This window comes from Gymnoscopelus microlampas (assembly GCF_963454915.1).
Source record: "Gymnoscopelus microlampas genome assembly, chromosome: 1".
Lineage (NCBI taxonomy): Eukaryota > Metazoa > Chordata > Actinopteri > Myctophiformes > Myctophidae > Gymnoscopelus > Gymnoscopelus microlampas.
In genome coordinates this window covers 27,053,756-27,069,621 of record NC_139962.1, presented here as the reverse complement: position 1 = coordinate 27,069,621, position 15,866 = coordinate 27,053,756, and the positions used below count along the sequence as shown (strand labels likewise).

Below are 15,866 nucleotides of genomic sequence, written 5' to 3'. Positions count from 1 at the left end.
ATTTTGATTATTATTTCAAAACATACATTACCCACTTAAGCCCCATATACATTTCGGCCATTTGAAAACAGCCAATCTACAAGCTCACGATGCATCGCGATGCAACACAGTGTGAGCTTGTAGATCTGCTATTTTCAAAAGATTTGGATAAAACTTGAAATGGGACATTCTGCATAATGAGTCATTTTACTTTTGGTAAGTACATTTTGATACCAACACTTTTGTACTTTTACTTAAGTCAATTTAGAATTCCGGACTTTTACTTGTAACATAGTACTTCGACATTGCAGTATTGATAATTTTACTTAAGTAAACAAATGTAGTACTTTTCCCACCACTGCTTACAGTTACCATCCAACATGCATGCATTTGACCCTCTTGGCGCACCGTAGCAGTGATGTGGCTCACAACATTGATCCTCCACGTCACTAGGAAGTCCAACAGAACAGCAGCCTAGCCCAGAGGATAGAATGTCAGCGCTTCTACTCATGTAAATAGACAAGACCAGACACCTCTGAAGACACTTTGGGAGTATAAACTTATTTTAGGTATGTGTGTTTAATCACTACTTAATGCGTAACGTGTGTTTTGTCCAGCAGAAAGTCACTGTCCTCCATTTCATTGCTTCCCTCAGCAGAGTTAGCTAGTTAGCTTAACATACACTATGCTAGCTTAGCGACATGTCATCCAACAGCTCAGTGTTGTTTTACACTGTGGATCAAACTATAGGTCGTTTAGTTTCTTTAGAACTTACTTGCTTTTTTGCAAAACCTGCTTACGATTGCTTGCTGACAAGAAGTAGTGATCTAAAAGCTAAACGCTACACGTCGTTAGCTTGTAGAGCAGTTTCTGTCTTGTTCTCCACTGTAAAGTAAACCGATAAACTACTCGAGCTGCCTATTTCGTTGCACATGATTGTTTATATTATGTTAAACCAGTAGTTCTCAAACTTTTTCATGTCAAGACCCGCAGCATTATATGTATTTGGCCGCGGACCCCCATTTCAAAATATTTGAGTTACAAATGTTCACTTGAAAAATGTATTCTAAGAGTTGCACAGATTTTCATGATTTTTTCAAAAATAGCAGATCTACAAGCTCATAGCGCAGCAAAGTATAAAATATGGATAAAGGTGTTAAAATGATTGTGATGCTTTAACTAATTTAGCTGGGGACCCCCTGGTACCCGCCAAGGACCCCTGGGGGTCCCCGGACCCCACTTTGAGAACCAATGTGTTAAACGCTTTGGGCTTTGTTCCAGGCAGCCACAGTGCGAGGAACCAAAGATCCTTGTTTTATGTACACAGCAGTGGTGGGAAAAGTACTCAATTTATTTACCTAAGTATAAGTATCAATACCGCAATGTAGAAATACTTTTACAAGTAAAAGTCTTCAAAGTAACTAAAGTTGTCAAATGTAGTGGAGTAAAAAGTACAATATTTGACTCTGAGATGTAGTGGAGTAGAAGTAAAAGTATTGAAAATTGGGAATACTCCAGTAAAGTAAAAAAAAGTAAATGTTGCATTATGTTATTATTGTTTTTTATTTTTATTGTATTTATTTACGTAGTGCACGTAAATGGTCTGGCAGTGGGCACAGACCAGTTGAATGTCTTTAGAAGCAGTGCATTTATGGTAAAGTCAGAGCCATTGCTCTCTCAACAGGTCTGTAGAGTGTCATTCATACAGTGAGACTCTTCTGTGCCAAATGGGAATGTTAACCCATTAAGACCTGAGGCCGATTCTACAAAATGTCTTCTAAATCCTTTTTTTGAAAAAACGTATGTCAGTGGACCCCCAAAATGATATGTATTTGGCCACGGACGCCCATCTCAAAATATTTTGTTCCAGGGACCCCCCTGAAGCAAAGATCTGAGTTGTTCACAAAAATGTATATTGTACATTAGTTGTACACAAAAATATATATTCAAAGATTTGCACAAATCTTCTCAATTTTTCAGAAATAGCAGATCTACAAGCTCATAGCGCGGCACTTGGTGCCGTGCTATGAATGAATGAATGAATGAATGAATGAATGAATGTCTTTATTGCAGACTCAAGGTCCATAGATACGCACAAATACAGACAACAATAAACATGAATTAAAAACTGTCCTTTACACAATAAATTGGGACGGTTATAAATACAAGCATTTAAGCCAATGTCTCCTAAGACTAGAGGTATATCTGATGCAACTCTTCACAGGATTATTTATATTGACAATGATGCTATTCTCAGACTCATCCAAACGGCACATGAATCTGTGCATTAGATTCCTAAGAACAGCTTGTAGAGTATTGACTCTTGCAGCCACAAACATTTCACTTGCACTGCTCCATCTAGGCCTTTTGAGTAAAATTCTCATTGCATCATTATATGCAACTTGCAATTTCTGAAAACTAGCTCTCTTGTACCTTGACCACAAGTGGGCAGTGTAGAGTGGTGTGCAATAAGCTCTGAACAGAGTGATCTTGACTGCTTCAGAGCACATGCTGAACTTACGTGCGAGGATGTTCGCCTGCGCATACATCCTACAGCACTGTCTGTGAATATCATCATCGTCTGTCATGTGTTCTGTAATAAAATGGCCGAGATACTTGACCTTACTACAGACCTTGAGCACATTAAAAGAAAGTTTAAAATCGGGAAATATTTGACCCTTGTCCTCTTTAATTCTACAGATTAAAACAACACTCTTACTGGCGTTATACATGACATCATTTTCAATACCATACACAGTGCAAATGTTGAGAAGCTGCTGGAGACCAGCGCTACTTGGGCTCAGTACCACCAGGTCATCTGCATACATCAGATTATTCACTAGATTATCACCCAGCATACATCCAGTGTTACAGGCATTTAACTCTTTAGACAGATCATCCATATATACATTAAAAAGTACAGGGGACAAAATTCCCCCCTGCTTGACTCCATTAGTGACACGAAAAGGGAGAGAGAAACTATTTCCCCACTTAACTTTCATTGTCTGGTTGGTATACCAGTAGGCTAGAATCCTAACTATGCTCCCAGGCACCCCTCTTTGGGTTAGTTTAGAGAAAAGCTTAAAATGATTGATGCGATCAAAAGCGCGTGACGCATCAATAAAGGACATAAGGACTGATGAGTTTTGTCCTCTATATTTATCTACTATTTCCTTTAGCGCATATATGCAGAGGTCAGTGCCATGCTTGGGTTTAAAGCCAAATTGATTATCTGTGGAGTGAATGTACTCGTATATTTTGTCCAACAGGATCATTTCCATCACTTTAGATACTATACTTGCCAATGCTATGGGTCTGTAATTATCTAGACTGCTAATTTTTCCAGTCTTGTCCTTAATTACAGGTACCAATAGAACAGAGAGCATAGAATCAGGAAGCATGCCATGAAACCAGTAAAACATAATGCGAGGAGAGGATATGTTCTCACACTAGCATATTTCAAATGCTCAGCATCAATACCATCAAGGCCACTTGCTTTGTTGTTAGTTAGCTTGTGTATGGCATTATACACCTCCTGTGCTGTGATAACCATGGGGTCATCTCTCATGATGTTGTCTGCCTTATATGAGCTTGTATATCTGCTATTTTTGAATAGTCAAAGTGTAAAATAATGCTTTTCAGCTCAAATCAAAAAATTACACAGATGCGTTCTAGGTCTTAATGGGTTGAATTGTCATGTTATTCCTGTCAGTTTGGACACTTAAATCAATGTTAAGAATCTTTATATCGAAGAAGAGACACTTCTTTATGAACTCATGAAATAAATTAGATTATAGAAGATTATAACCTATAGCACCATTTAAAATCACACTGATTATTTGCCACCATAACTGTATAATTTTGTATCACTATTCACTACATGTCTTTCTTTGCTGCTGTATACTACAAAAAAGAAACTCAAGTATGCTCTTAACTGCATATTTATCAGCTTATAATGTGCAGTTGTTGTTTTCAGTCCAACTGTACAATTGATATTTAATTAATTATGGTACACATAATATATATTTAATATGTTCTCCACCAACTAAAAGTCATTTTTTAATGTGTTTAATTTGTTTTGCTTTCACATCTCATTTATTTTTCAGAAATCATCCTAGTTTGGATTTTTGCGGAAAAATGACAGCTGCAGAAAATGTTTGTTACACTCTCATCAACGTTCCCAATGACTCGGAGCCCCCATCTGAAGTCAGCCTTAAAGCTGATCTGGGTAAGTATTTCCCCAAAGTCCCCATATAGAAAATTGGGCGGTGGTTATAACGTTTAGTAACTACACATTCGACTACCAATTAAAACTGTATTTGAGCGATTACGCCAACATTTTCACTGGAGATGTACCGATTCCATTTTCTCCTTCCCGATACCAATTCCGATACTTGCATAACGGTCGATACCGAGTACAGATCCGTTACCAGTGTGTAATTAAAAACACAAAAAAAATTCTAGGACAGTGTTTCTCAAAGTGGGGTCCAGGGACTGTCGGGGTGCCTTGAGGGGGTTCCCCCCATAACTCTGAGAGTGTACAAATGGATGGGTCCATTTGGTTCCATTTGTACATTCAAAGTTATGGGGGGGTCCTTGAAATTAAAAAGTTTGAAAACCACTGATCTAGGAATAAATACAAAATCCATTAATAATAGTTCAAAGTTAGTAAAATTATAATGTAAATTGTACAGTAAGAATATAAAACAGTAGTGCAACATCAATTAAAAATATTACTGTAAATGAAATCTCGTCATGTGATAAATTACATGGTATCGGAATGGCATAGACTGGCATACTCGCCGATACCGATGCCAGCATTTTAGGCAGTATCGGCAGCTTTTCCGATACTGGTATTGGTATCTAATGCTACAAACTCATTTTCTAAAATTTTCACCAACAAAAATGTAACCAATGTACTGTATAGTATACAGATGCAATGTTTGCGTGACCCTTTCCCAAAATTTATGTTGCTGTCAAAAACTGATTTAGAAATTAGTGATATTATTTTGACAAAATGTAATTCTAACTATCTTGTGTATTATTTTAGTGATGCATATGTAATTATGATTATTTTGCATGTCCATAGAAAAGGGAGAGATCAAATCAAAGACGGAGGCTCTGAAAAAGGTGATCATCATGATACTGAATGGCGAGAAATTGCCTGGACTACTGATGACCATAATTCGCTTCGTCTTGCCACTTCAAGACCACACAATCAAGAAGTTGCTGTTGGTCTTCTGGGAGATTGTTCCTAAGACAACCCCAGATGGCAAACTGCTTCAAGAGATGATCCTGGTCTGTGATGCCTACAGAAAGGTAGGTTAAGTTATACCAAGTTCTATAATAACTTGCTCCCATATATCTACTAATGCTGATCTATTAAGGCATGGTACATACTGCAACAATGCAACATAGTGCAGAGTTAAATGGACAAACTAAACATACTCAGGGTTTTGTAATGTAGTTTGAAAGTAATGGTAATATTGCATATTTATAGATGGTAAGATGGTAAGTAAGATTCCTGAAGGGGTGCCTGGTGGTGCAGTAGTGCAGCCAGTTATGCACTGACCATATGCTCCTTCTCTCTGCCATTGGCTTCCTGTCTCTCTACGCTGTACGGTCTTGGTAGAGCAGGAAATCTAAGATGAACATTAAATAGACTTGTCTATTCCCCAACAGGGAGACACAATATAATTTATTTGATTATCCCCCTTATTTGATATTTTCCAGGTCCATAAGACATGATTATGTGATAGAAATTGAGCAGTTGTTGATAATTTGTTGTTTTGTTGTTGTCCGGATTTCCCTGCCATATGCGAGAACCTTACACAAGCACCTAGGCTATTTTCACAGAAAACATTCCCAACATCCAATCCAAAATGTATTGGCCTCTTCTTAACACCTTTTCCGTTTTAGGTGGTAACTCTGCGGGCATGCTGTCTTTATTATTTTTGGACATCAGTTACAGATTAATCTTAGTTCATAATCTTCCTTTGCGTCTCAGGACCTGCAGCACCCCAATGAGTTCATTCGTGGCTCTACCCTGCGTTTCCTGTGCAAGTTGAAGGAGTCGGAGTTACTGGAGCCTCTCATGCCAGCCATTCGGTCCTGCCTGGAACACAGACACAGCTATGTTCGCCGCAATGCTGTCCTGGCAATTTACACTATCTATAGGTAGTACACACTGTTCATAGTATTGCTGTTCACTTGAATTGATAAAATAGTACCATATTCTCTTCAACCTTTCCATTTGACTCTATTGTTTGAGAACAACTAATCATCAACTAATCATTTATTTTGTCCAGGAACTTTGAACATCTCATCCCAGATGCTCCAGAGCTGATCCATGATTTCCTTGTCAATGAGAAAGATGCCAGCTGTAAAAGAAATGCTTTCATGATGCTGATCCATGCAGACCAGGTTTGTAAGCATATTTCCTTTTCTCATTCTGTTTGTTACACAAGACATACAGTATCATTTTGTTCTAATTTTTTTTCAAACCTAGTAACTATCATTTTAATTTTACAGGATAGAGCTCTGGATTACCTGAGCACATGCATCGATCAAGTGCACACATTTGGTGATATTCTCCAGCTAGTCATCGTGGAGCTGATTTACAAAGTGAGTCAGATACCTTATTATTATGCTTAAATACCGGTGGGCTGGCATGTTTAGCGCATTGACTATGATTGAACTACTATACTTTCATAGTCTGTGGAGAAAGGATTGATTTGCAATTTAAATTCATATGGCTGCAACAGTTAATCGAACTAATCAATTTTATTAACGTATTTTCAAACAACGTGCTTCTCGATTATTAGATTAATCAAAGAGGTAATTGATAAAAGAATAGGACTCGTACCCAAATAATCCCTCTCAATCATCACTTATGACCCACTAGAAGTGTGTGGCTGTATCTATCTGTACCCTTCCTTCTGCCTGTATTTTATTATTTCACTTGGTACAGGAGGATGTTTCTGGGCGTCAACCTTTGGGAAGTAGGTAGTAGTGCAAAATATACCTTTAACCACTCAATTATTTTCAGTCAGCATTGACTCAGTTATTCAGGTAATGTTTAATGACTTAGGAGAAAAATGCAAAATCTAAAAATAAAGATTGTCTGTTGTACGATATATGGCTGAAGGTGTGAATAGACATGTATTGATGCCTCTATGGTGCTTTAAAGCTGGATAGCAAAACCGCACACTGCCAGAACAGCCGGTTTGACACCTGTGTCCTTGTTATTTCTGTCTTCCCCACTGTCAGGTGTGCCATGCCAACCCATCTGAGCGTGCCCGATTTATCCGCTGTATCTACAACTTGCTGCAGTCATCCAGCCCAGCTGTCAAATATGAAGCTGCTGGTACTCTTGTAACCCTCTCCAGTGCACCCACAGCCATCAAGGTACTCTACTAAGGTTTTGACTCTGATTTTGAGCATCTGATGGACCCATAAATAGTGGTTAATTCCCCCAAACTGATTTCAACACTTTTTTCACACATTGTGTGATAACATAGGGCCTGGTGTTTTTGATATATTTTAGCCAGGTATTGTTTAATTATTGAATTTGTTTTGTTGGGTTCCAGGCTGCTGCACAGTGCTACATTGATTTGATCATCAAGGAGAGTGACAACAATGTGAAGCTGATTGTCCTTGATCGTCTCATTGAACTAAAGGATCATCCTACTCATGAGCGAGTACTTCAGGTATTTTCAACAACCAGATTGGTTTTTGGATTTTCAGTCTTGTTTATATTGTATTTAAAAATACGGGGGGAAAAAATGAAATGCAGTACATACAAACATTTTAAACTCTGTACACATGCATTTCCCCTCTTACTTCAGGACCTAGTGATGGACATCCTGCGTGTTCTGAGCACACCCGACCTGGAGGTGAGAAAGAAGACCTTGCAGTTGGCCCTGGACCTCGTCTCCTCTCGTAACGTAGAAGAGGTACGTCGTGTTTGTGCATGTTGTCATTACCTGTGCCAACATGGACGTCTGGAGTCAAATTCTAAAGCCCTCTGTTGGTTTCCAGTTGGTGATCGTGCTGAAGAAGGAGGTCATCAAAACCAACAATGTAACGGAGCACGAGGACACTGATAAATACAGGCAACTGTTGGTGCGCACCCTCCACTCCTGCAGCGTGCGCTTCCCTGATATGGCTGCCAATGTCATTCCTGTGGTGAGCTTGCTTAATGCTTACTATTCAAACACAATGGATCCTGATGTCGCCAAGATAGTTATGTCTCTGTGTGAGAGAGCCAGATATTTGGTTTAGCCACTTAAACCCTTATATATTTCCTAGGGTTGAACCCTATATATTTCTGTATGTCAAATAGTGAAAATGTCTGATCTACAAGAGCACAAGATGACACGTTGCGACGTGTTGTGAGCAAAGCATGTAGATGGGCTATTTTCACAGCCTTTTGGCTTATTTTGGCTGAATGTTCGGCTATTATGACATGCCCAGAATAGGGTTTATTTGGTTTAAGCATACAGTGTGCTTTCTTTGTTCCTGTATTTATATATGTATGTGTGTGTGTGTGTGTGTGTGTGTGTGTGTGTGTGTGTGTGTGTGTGTGTGTCAGTTAATGGAGTTCCTAAGCGACACTAACGAGGCGGCTGCAGCAGATGTGCTGGAGTTTGTGCGGGAGGCCATTCAGAGATTTGAGAACTTGAGGCCCCTGATCATAGAGAAGATGCTGGAGGTTTTCCATGCCATCAAAACGGTCAAGTAAGGCCTCATAAACATGTTGTGGTGTTCTACTGGTAGCACTCCTGCCACTGTTTTTAGTTGTGTGGATGTACACTCACGCTCATTTACAGTAGATCAGCTAACACAGGAAGTGCGTTCGTCCCTTCCCTAAATCATCCTGGCCAACACACTTTCAGGCGTCCTACACTCTTCTCCCTCCTGGCTCCCAAGCTGTGGAATAAACTCCACCTAAACAGTCTGAAAACTCAGACTCCACCTCACCCTCTAGCACTCTTTCCTTGTATCCCTTCTAGTTGCCTATTTGTTTGATAGATGTTAGTTATACTATGTAGGTATACGTTAATCAACATTCAATACATGTACAAGAATTCAATCAATTGAACATGATCTCATGTAAACATGCTGGATTTAGCTAGAAGCTAATTTCCATCCATAGTCCCACTTATAAAAACATCACAACAGTTTTAGAGAGACGCTAGGTTTGACATCCTAGTTACTTTGAAGCAGTCAATTGTTTTTGTTCTTGACATCACTTCTATGGCCCCCTGGGTCACAGAGTTGTTTTCTCTATTCTAAATCCAATTCTAACATCACGTTACATAAGAACTGACGGCCATATCTAACAAGCAAACAAATAATACGTCCCTCTTCCCTTTTGTCTTGGTAGAAATAATGCGGTACGTGACTTTTGTAAACCGTTTAGTGAATTGGTGGATTCTGACACTGCAATCAAACAGTTATTCGCTAAAGCCTTGTGTTATACTAGTCCACTTTGAGATTATAGTCAGGGGTGCACATTACTTTTTAGGTCTGGTACGCAGAAGAGCACCTGGACATGTGAGTTGGTGCGCATGGCGCCTGTCCCGTTTTGTCAACGGGGGGGGGTTCAGCCCGGACAGTTTTGTCAACGGGGGGGGGGGGTTCAGCACGGTGCCCACCGGACAGTTTTGTCAACGGGGGGGGGGGGGGGGGGGGGGGGGGGGGGGGGGCGAGAAAAAAAGGACGATCTGCTTCTAAACTCCGCCGATTTTCGCCGTTTTTTTTCTCACGCTGTTAGATAAAGACCACAAGGTTGGTGGCCTGTGCTGCTGCGCTGATTTTATCCGCCAGATTGGGACGTTCACGGCATATTTTGCACCATTACGGTGCGTTCATCATCGGTGACGAGTGCCTCTAACAGTCGCTGCTGGCTGCGTGCACGCAGCGAGGCGATCCGAGGCGACGCGAGTCATATCTCTACCCCTCCGCCTAATGGCTGTACATGGGGCCGACGGGTGCTTTAGAGTGATTGTGTGAGTGTGGCTTCAGGAAGTAAATTCCTAGCCTCGATCTCCAGGCTTTTATTTTTTAGTTTTGCTAAAAAATAAAAGCTTGGAAATTCCTGTCCCAGCTGTTGGTGCGCAAAAGCGCCTCGCGTTGCCTGATGTGGTGCGCATTTTTTATTTTGGGTGCGCATGCGCACCTGCGCACCAGTTATGTGCACCCCTGATTATAGTCATATGGTGTTTTGGAGGGGGGAATAAATATTGGAAAACAGTGGATTTTGTGCGTTAAGAGCTGTGGATCTTGGTAACATGTGACCTTTATTTTGTGTTAGGATCTACAGAGGAGCACTGTGGATCTTAGGGGAATATTCCTGCACAAAGGAGGATATTCAAAATGTGATGACAGAAGTCCGCAGGTCATTGGGAGAGGTATGATTGTCTTGTTGAATTATCAGGCATTAAGTTACTGTAACACTACTTGCGCAGCATTGCAAGGAGAATGTGAATCTGCAACACCTGTCTGTCTGATATCTTCAGATCCCCATAGTAGACAACGAGATAAAGAAAGAGGCTGGAGAGCTGAAACCAGAAGAGGAGGTGAACGCAGCCCCAGCTCAGAAGCTGGTGACAGAGATGGGGACATATGTGACACAGAGTGCCCTCAGCTCCTCTCGACCTTCCAAGAAAGAGGAGGACAGGTAGAAATGTGTTAAATGATTACATTTCTTATCACTGTAAGACAAAACCTGAAAAGTTAAATATTGCTATTTCTTTGAATAAAGAAATGGCAATATTACATTTAACCCATTGAGACCTGAAGTCGATTCTACATGTCTCCTAAATCTCAACAGTATTCTGAAAAACGTATGTTTCTATATCAGTGGTGCTCAATCTTTTTCATGTCAAGGACCCCCAAAATGTTATGTATTTGGCCGCGGACCCCCATCTGAAAATATGTTGTTCCAGGGACCCCCAGAAGCAAAGATTTGAGTAAAAAATGTTCGCTTTAAAAATACATATATTCAAAGATTTGCGCACATTTTCACGATTTTTCAAATATAGCAGATCTACAAGCTCATAGCGCGGCACTCGGTGCCGCGCTATGAGCTTGTAGATCTGCTATTTTTGAATAGCCAAAAGTCTAAAATATGGCTTTTTAGCTCAAATCTAAAAATGGCACAGATACCAGGTCTCAATGGGTTAAAAAGAGCTGTTACTAACTATGTGTCTGATCCATGTGTGTTCCAGACCCCCACTCAGAGGTTTCCTAATGGATGGTGATTTTTATGTGGCCGCTTCCCTGGCTACAACGCTGACCAAATTGGCTTTACGCTATGTTGCTATTGTACAGGACAAAAAGAAACAAAATGTGAGTTGCTCTCACTTAATTTCTAAAGCATTCAATTCTTGAGGCCTTCGTTGCTAAATGTTTAACCACTTGAACCCTAGCATCCTTACTCTGGGGGCGAACATTCCATGAAAATAGCAGATCTGCAAGCCCACAACGTGTCGTGTTGTGAGTGAGTGTGTAGATTGGCTATTTTGATTGAAGAGATTTGGTGTACAGGGAAAAGGGAGAGGGCCTAGTATAGACCCCCTGAGAGCAAAATAGGGTTTAAATGGTTAAATTATAAGTTCTCAGTAAGGCTTTATTATTAATATTATGCAACCAATTTCCTGCTTTATCATCGGTCACTCAGTAATGGAGATGTAGTTGCTACCTACTGTATCAACAAAGTGTTATGAATACATCCCTCTAATCCATGCTCTTGGCATCTCTGTTTCAGTCCTTCGTTGCAGAATCCATGTTGATCATGGTCACAGTGCTTCACCTGGGCAAGTCCACTCTGCCCAAGAAGCCAATCACAGATGATGATGTGGACCGCATCTCGCTGTGTCTCAAGGTCCTGTCTGAGTGTTCGCCGCTCATGAATGACATTTTTAACAAGGAGTGCCGCAAATCTCTGTCACACATGCTCACTGTCAGACTGGAGGAAGAGAAGCTGTCACAGAAGGTAACTGCTTTAAACTCCCAGGGCTGAACTCAATGCTAAACTTCTTGACATTTTTGTAGAGCTCAAGGATGAGAAGGACAATGCTATGGCAGTGAACATTTATGTGATGTTTATTTGATCTAGGAGATAATTTCAGCTCTATTAATAAGGAACATTATTTCTGTCCCTGCACCTTGATGTTTATTCATTCATCATATTTTGACGTCATTTTGCGGTTTTATTGCCATTAAGATTGATTCTTTTGGTTTAAAGCACAGGGGATAATCACATGAAATGCTGCGTATTGTTAATCAACCTTATTCTTGTCTTCCTTGCACCAATAGAAAGAGTCTGAGAAGCGCAATGTAACAGTTCAGGCCGACGACCCCATCTCCTTCATGCAGCTGACAGCTAAGTCTGAAATATCTTCCAAGGAGGACCAGTTTCAGCTCAGTCTGTTAGCTGCCATGGGCACCACTCAAAGGAAGGAGGCTGCTGATCCTTTGGCCTCCAAACTCAACAAGGTACAGCCCTACTTTACTGACATAATTTACAATGTACATTAGAGTGTGTGGTTGACTCTTTGTGTTGGAATCCTGGCCATTCATGCCTGCAAATTGCTTAGTATTCATGCTTCTTCTGACTATAGAATGCAAATTCTTAATCACCAGCAAAAGGCACTGAAGTTGTTAATGGTCAACAACCATACTGCCCTACAAAGCCAAAGTGCAGTAAATACGGAAAAAACAACTGATAAATGGGTTTAAAAATTAGATAAAAGTGATAATACACTAATTGTATATCTGTTCTTGAGGTAATTGCTTATCCCCCCAAATCACGAAGGCTAATTTGACCTTTGGGATACACAAATAAGTCGGTGTGTCCAAAATCGTAGTTACTGCACTTTGGCTTTTTAGGGCAGCATAAATGGATGACGTGTTGCATATGTCAGTAATACAAGGCAATAAAATACAAATGGAATATTTGTGTCTTCATTATAAATCAGCATATATAGTATATTTGAATTCATTTGACCTCCTTCCACAGGTGACCCAGCTGACGGGCTTCTCTGACCCAGTCTATGCTGAGGCCTATGTTCATGTCAACCAGTATGACATAGTACTGGATGTACTGGTGGTCAACCAAACCAGTGATACTCTTCAGAACTGTACATTGGAGCTTGCTACTTTGGGTGAGTTGAGTTTTGTCTCCTTGGAAAAAAATGTTTGCTAGTTTTGTCTTTCATTCTTTCTACATGTGTTCACTCTTGCCACGAAGGACCAGGTACTGTATATACTGTATATATACTGTAACTGTTACCTTTCAATTCACAGGTGACCTAAAGTTGGTTGAGAAGCCTTCTCCTCTGACTCTAGCTCCTCATGATTTTGCTAACATTAAGGCTAACGTAAAGGTGGCATCCACAGAGAATGGCATTATATTTGGCAACATTGGTAAGCTTTTTTTCATTCATTTTACAAAATAATGCCACACTTATTTTCATCTGAGTCATGAACCAAATGTTATTTTGTCACTCACATGTTGACCATATGTATTTTTTTAGTCTATGACGTGTCGGGAGCAGCAAGTGATAGGAACTGTGTTGTCCTGAGTGACATCCACATTGACATTATGGACTACATCCAGCCTGCCTCGTGTACTGATGCTGAGTTCAGACAGATGTGGGCCGAATTTGAGTGGGAGAACAAGGTATGCTGGGTCTTTATTTGGCCAGATTGGTTGAGCAGATTTGGTACTTTGTGGTTTAATCAAGTTCCTTATTTTTTGTTTCTGTATATTTGTTGTGCACTACACAATTGATTATTTGAATTCAGCCAAGCTTTGATGTTAAGATGTTCAAGGAAACATGACTACTTTTAAATGTAGTCATGATGTCAATACAAGTATTTTAAAAGTTTTTTTTTTAAACAAAAAACATTGTTTTACTGTAGGTGACGGTGAACACCAACATCACTGACCTGAATGAGTACCTCCGCCACATCCTCGGTTCAACTAACATGAAGTGCCTGACTCCTGAGAAGGTCAGTATGACTGCATTGCATGGAAATATCCTGATGAAGACAGCAAGGCCATTGAGACATCAATTGTATTTATATTGGCAAGTATTTATGTGGCTTGACAATATTCTAATATCCTCTGTTTGTTCACATAAACTAGGCACTGTCTGGCTTCTGTGGCTTCATGGCGGCCAACCTTTATGCACGCTCCATCTTTGGAGAAGATGCCCTGGCTAATGTCAGCATTGAGAAGCCCATCCACCTGGGGCCTGATGCACCTGTTAATGGACACATTCGCATCAGAGCCAAAAGCCAGGTGAGTCTCAGCAGCTATATATTATTGCCCTCTAAAGCCCTCTGGCATGTGTCTGATGAGATTTTGTCTAATGAATGGTTACTTTTTGATGTAATGTTTTAAATGAGTTTTGTTTTTAGTTTTTTTTTTTGAGAATCTAATCTAACAATTTCTCCCTTCTTCATTTAAAGGGTATGGCCTTGAGTCTGGGTGACAAGATCAACCTTTCCCAGAAAAAGACAGCTGTCTAAAAGCATCTCTATCTGTCAAACAAGCTGATCCCTCTCACTTTCTAAGAGTAATCTGTCTTTTCTCTCACTGTATATTGTCCATCTTTACTGCCGCTGATCAGTCAAAGAAGAGCTCTAGTATACGGTCAATCTCTTCTACACAGTTTTGCCATTTTTCATCACTATTATCTGTAAAAAACCCTTTATTATAGTCCTCCAAGTAATGTTTCTGACCTGTCATATCTTTCATTTTCAATAAACATTTAAAAAATAATTTCCAATTATTTCATTAAGTCATAATGACGGTGTCATTTGGACTGTAACACACATTCCATTGTATTCTTGCATTTTGTCAGCCAATAAGTCATATTTTAAATAAAGATTGTTTTTGTTTTATTTATTTCAATTTAGATTTTGTAAACATTGGCTTAGTTGAATTGTGACCAACATTGGAAATAAAGTGAAACTCAAGTGAGTTTTTCCCCAACAGGATATGGTGCAATCTTGGATGAAAATACAGCTGTGGACTAGTTCCTTGTTGATGTGCAACATATTTCCAGACAGTTGCACGCATGAGACTGATAAATGTTATATTAATTAGTTGATTAGAAAATAGTCTGGTAAATCAATGAAAAAGTAGCATGACCTATCCATAAAAAAAGTCAATTTAGAGTGCTGTAATTTGAAACCAGACAGCTTCCCCTTTACTGTCTGTCTGATAACCTACTCTAGTCTAAGAACTGTTTAGTTAGAAATAGAATATCCATTGCATATGGTAAAAACATTGAGCTCTTTCTCATCTTCATAAAATAGCAGATTTCCAGTTAAGTGACAAACAGTTTAACACGTTTCTCTCATTCATCCAGAATGTCAGGTTCTTGTCTGGCTCTTGCAGGCTTCAGCTCCATAGCTGTGCACTGTAAATATTGAGTGTTAATTTATCTACACTCTGGGAATGACAAATTGATACATTTACACTGGATTGTGATTCAGGCTGAAATCCCTTGAATACCTGATGCTATGATGCTGTTGGAGAAATTTGGGTCTTCCTAAACCAGTTCTATAAAAGCGTGAGAGAAAATCCGGTGTAATAATGTTAATTTACATTTGCCTCCATAAATATGAGATACCTATGTAGTTCATTCTTATCTGTAAATGTTACCCCCATATGTGAGGGCAATCCCACATCAGTATGGATTAGTGTTCACACAGACCCATGTTTTCTAATCTTTTCTAATCAAATAAAGGGAATATGCCGGATTAAAGTTTCACAGCCCCAGTTACTGACAATATATGTGCAAGAGCTGTCACTCCAGGAACTTTGTTGTGACTGAATGTGGCTTTGACTTTGGGGCTTTGAGGTC

General features: G+C 39.8%; 1 protein-coding gene across 1 annotated transcript; it reads left to right on the top strand.

Annotated features, from left to right (window-relative positions):
* The first annotated feature begins 407 nt into the window (after positions 1–407).
* copb1 (COPI coat complex subunit beta 1) lies at positions 408–14,900 on the top strand. The gene is made up of 22 exons (XM_084056466.1): positions 408–548; positions 4,086–4,207; positions 5,069–5,298; positions 5,987–6,156; positions 6,288–6,402; positions 6,511–6,603; positions 7,249–7,386; positions 7,569–7,688; positions 7,827–7,934; positions 8,020–8,166; positions 8,573–8,718; positions 10,298–10,394; positions 10,503–10,663; positions 11,214–11,334; positions 11,753–11,980; positions 12,304–12,483; positions 13,007–13,151; positions 13,294–13,413; positions 13,524–13,669; positions 13,912–14,001; positions 14,138–14,293; positions 14,464–14,900. Exons 2-22 carry the CDS (start codon positions 4,117–4,119, stop codon positions 14,521–14,523), a joined length of 2,862 nt encoding a protein of 953 aa, XP_083912592.1. The 5' UTR covers positions 408–548; positions 4,086–4,116; the 3' UTR covers positions 14,524–14,900.
* The last annotated feature ends 966 nt before the right edge of the window (positions 14,901–15,866 follow it).

Bases quoted from the DNA above. Each gene is read 5' to 3' on its own strand.
- copb1 (XM_084056466.1), top strand. From the start codon at position 4,117: ATGACAGCTGCAGAAAATGTTTGTTACACTCTCATCAACGTTCCCAAT. The intron at 5,299-5,986 runs GTAGGTTAAGTT...TTTGCGTCTCAG, and splicing joins TCTGTGATGCCTACAGAAAG to GACCTGCAGCACCCCAATGA. The intron at 8,719-10,297 runs GTAAGGCCTCAT...ATTTTGTGTTAG, and splicing joins CATGCCATCAAAACGGTCAA to GATCTACAGAGGAGCACTGT.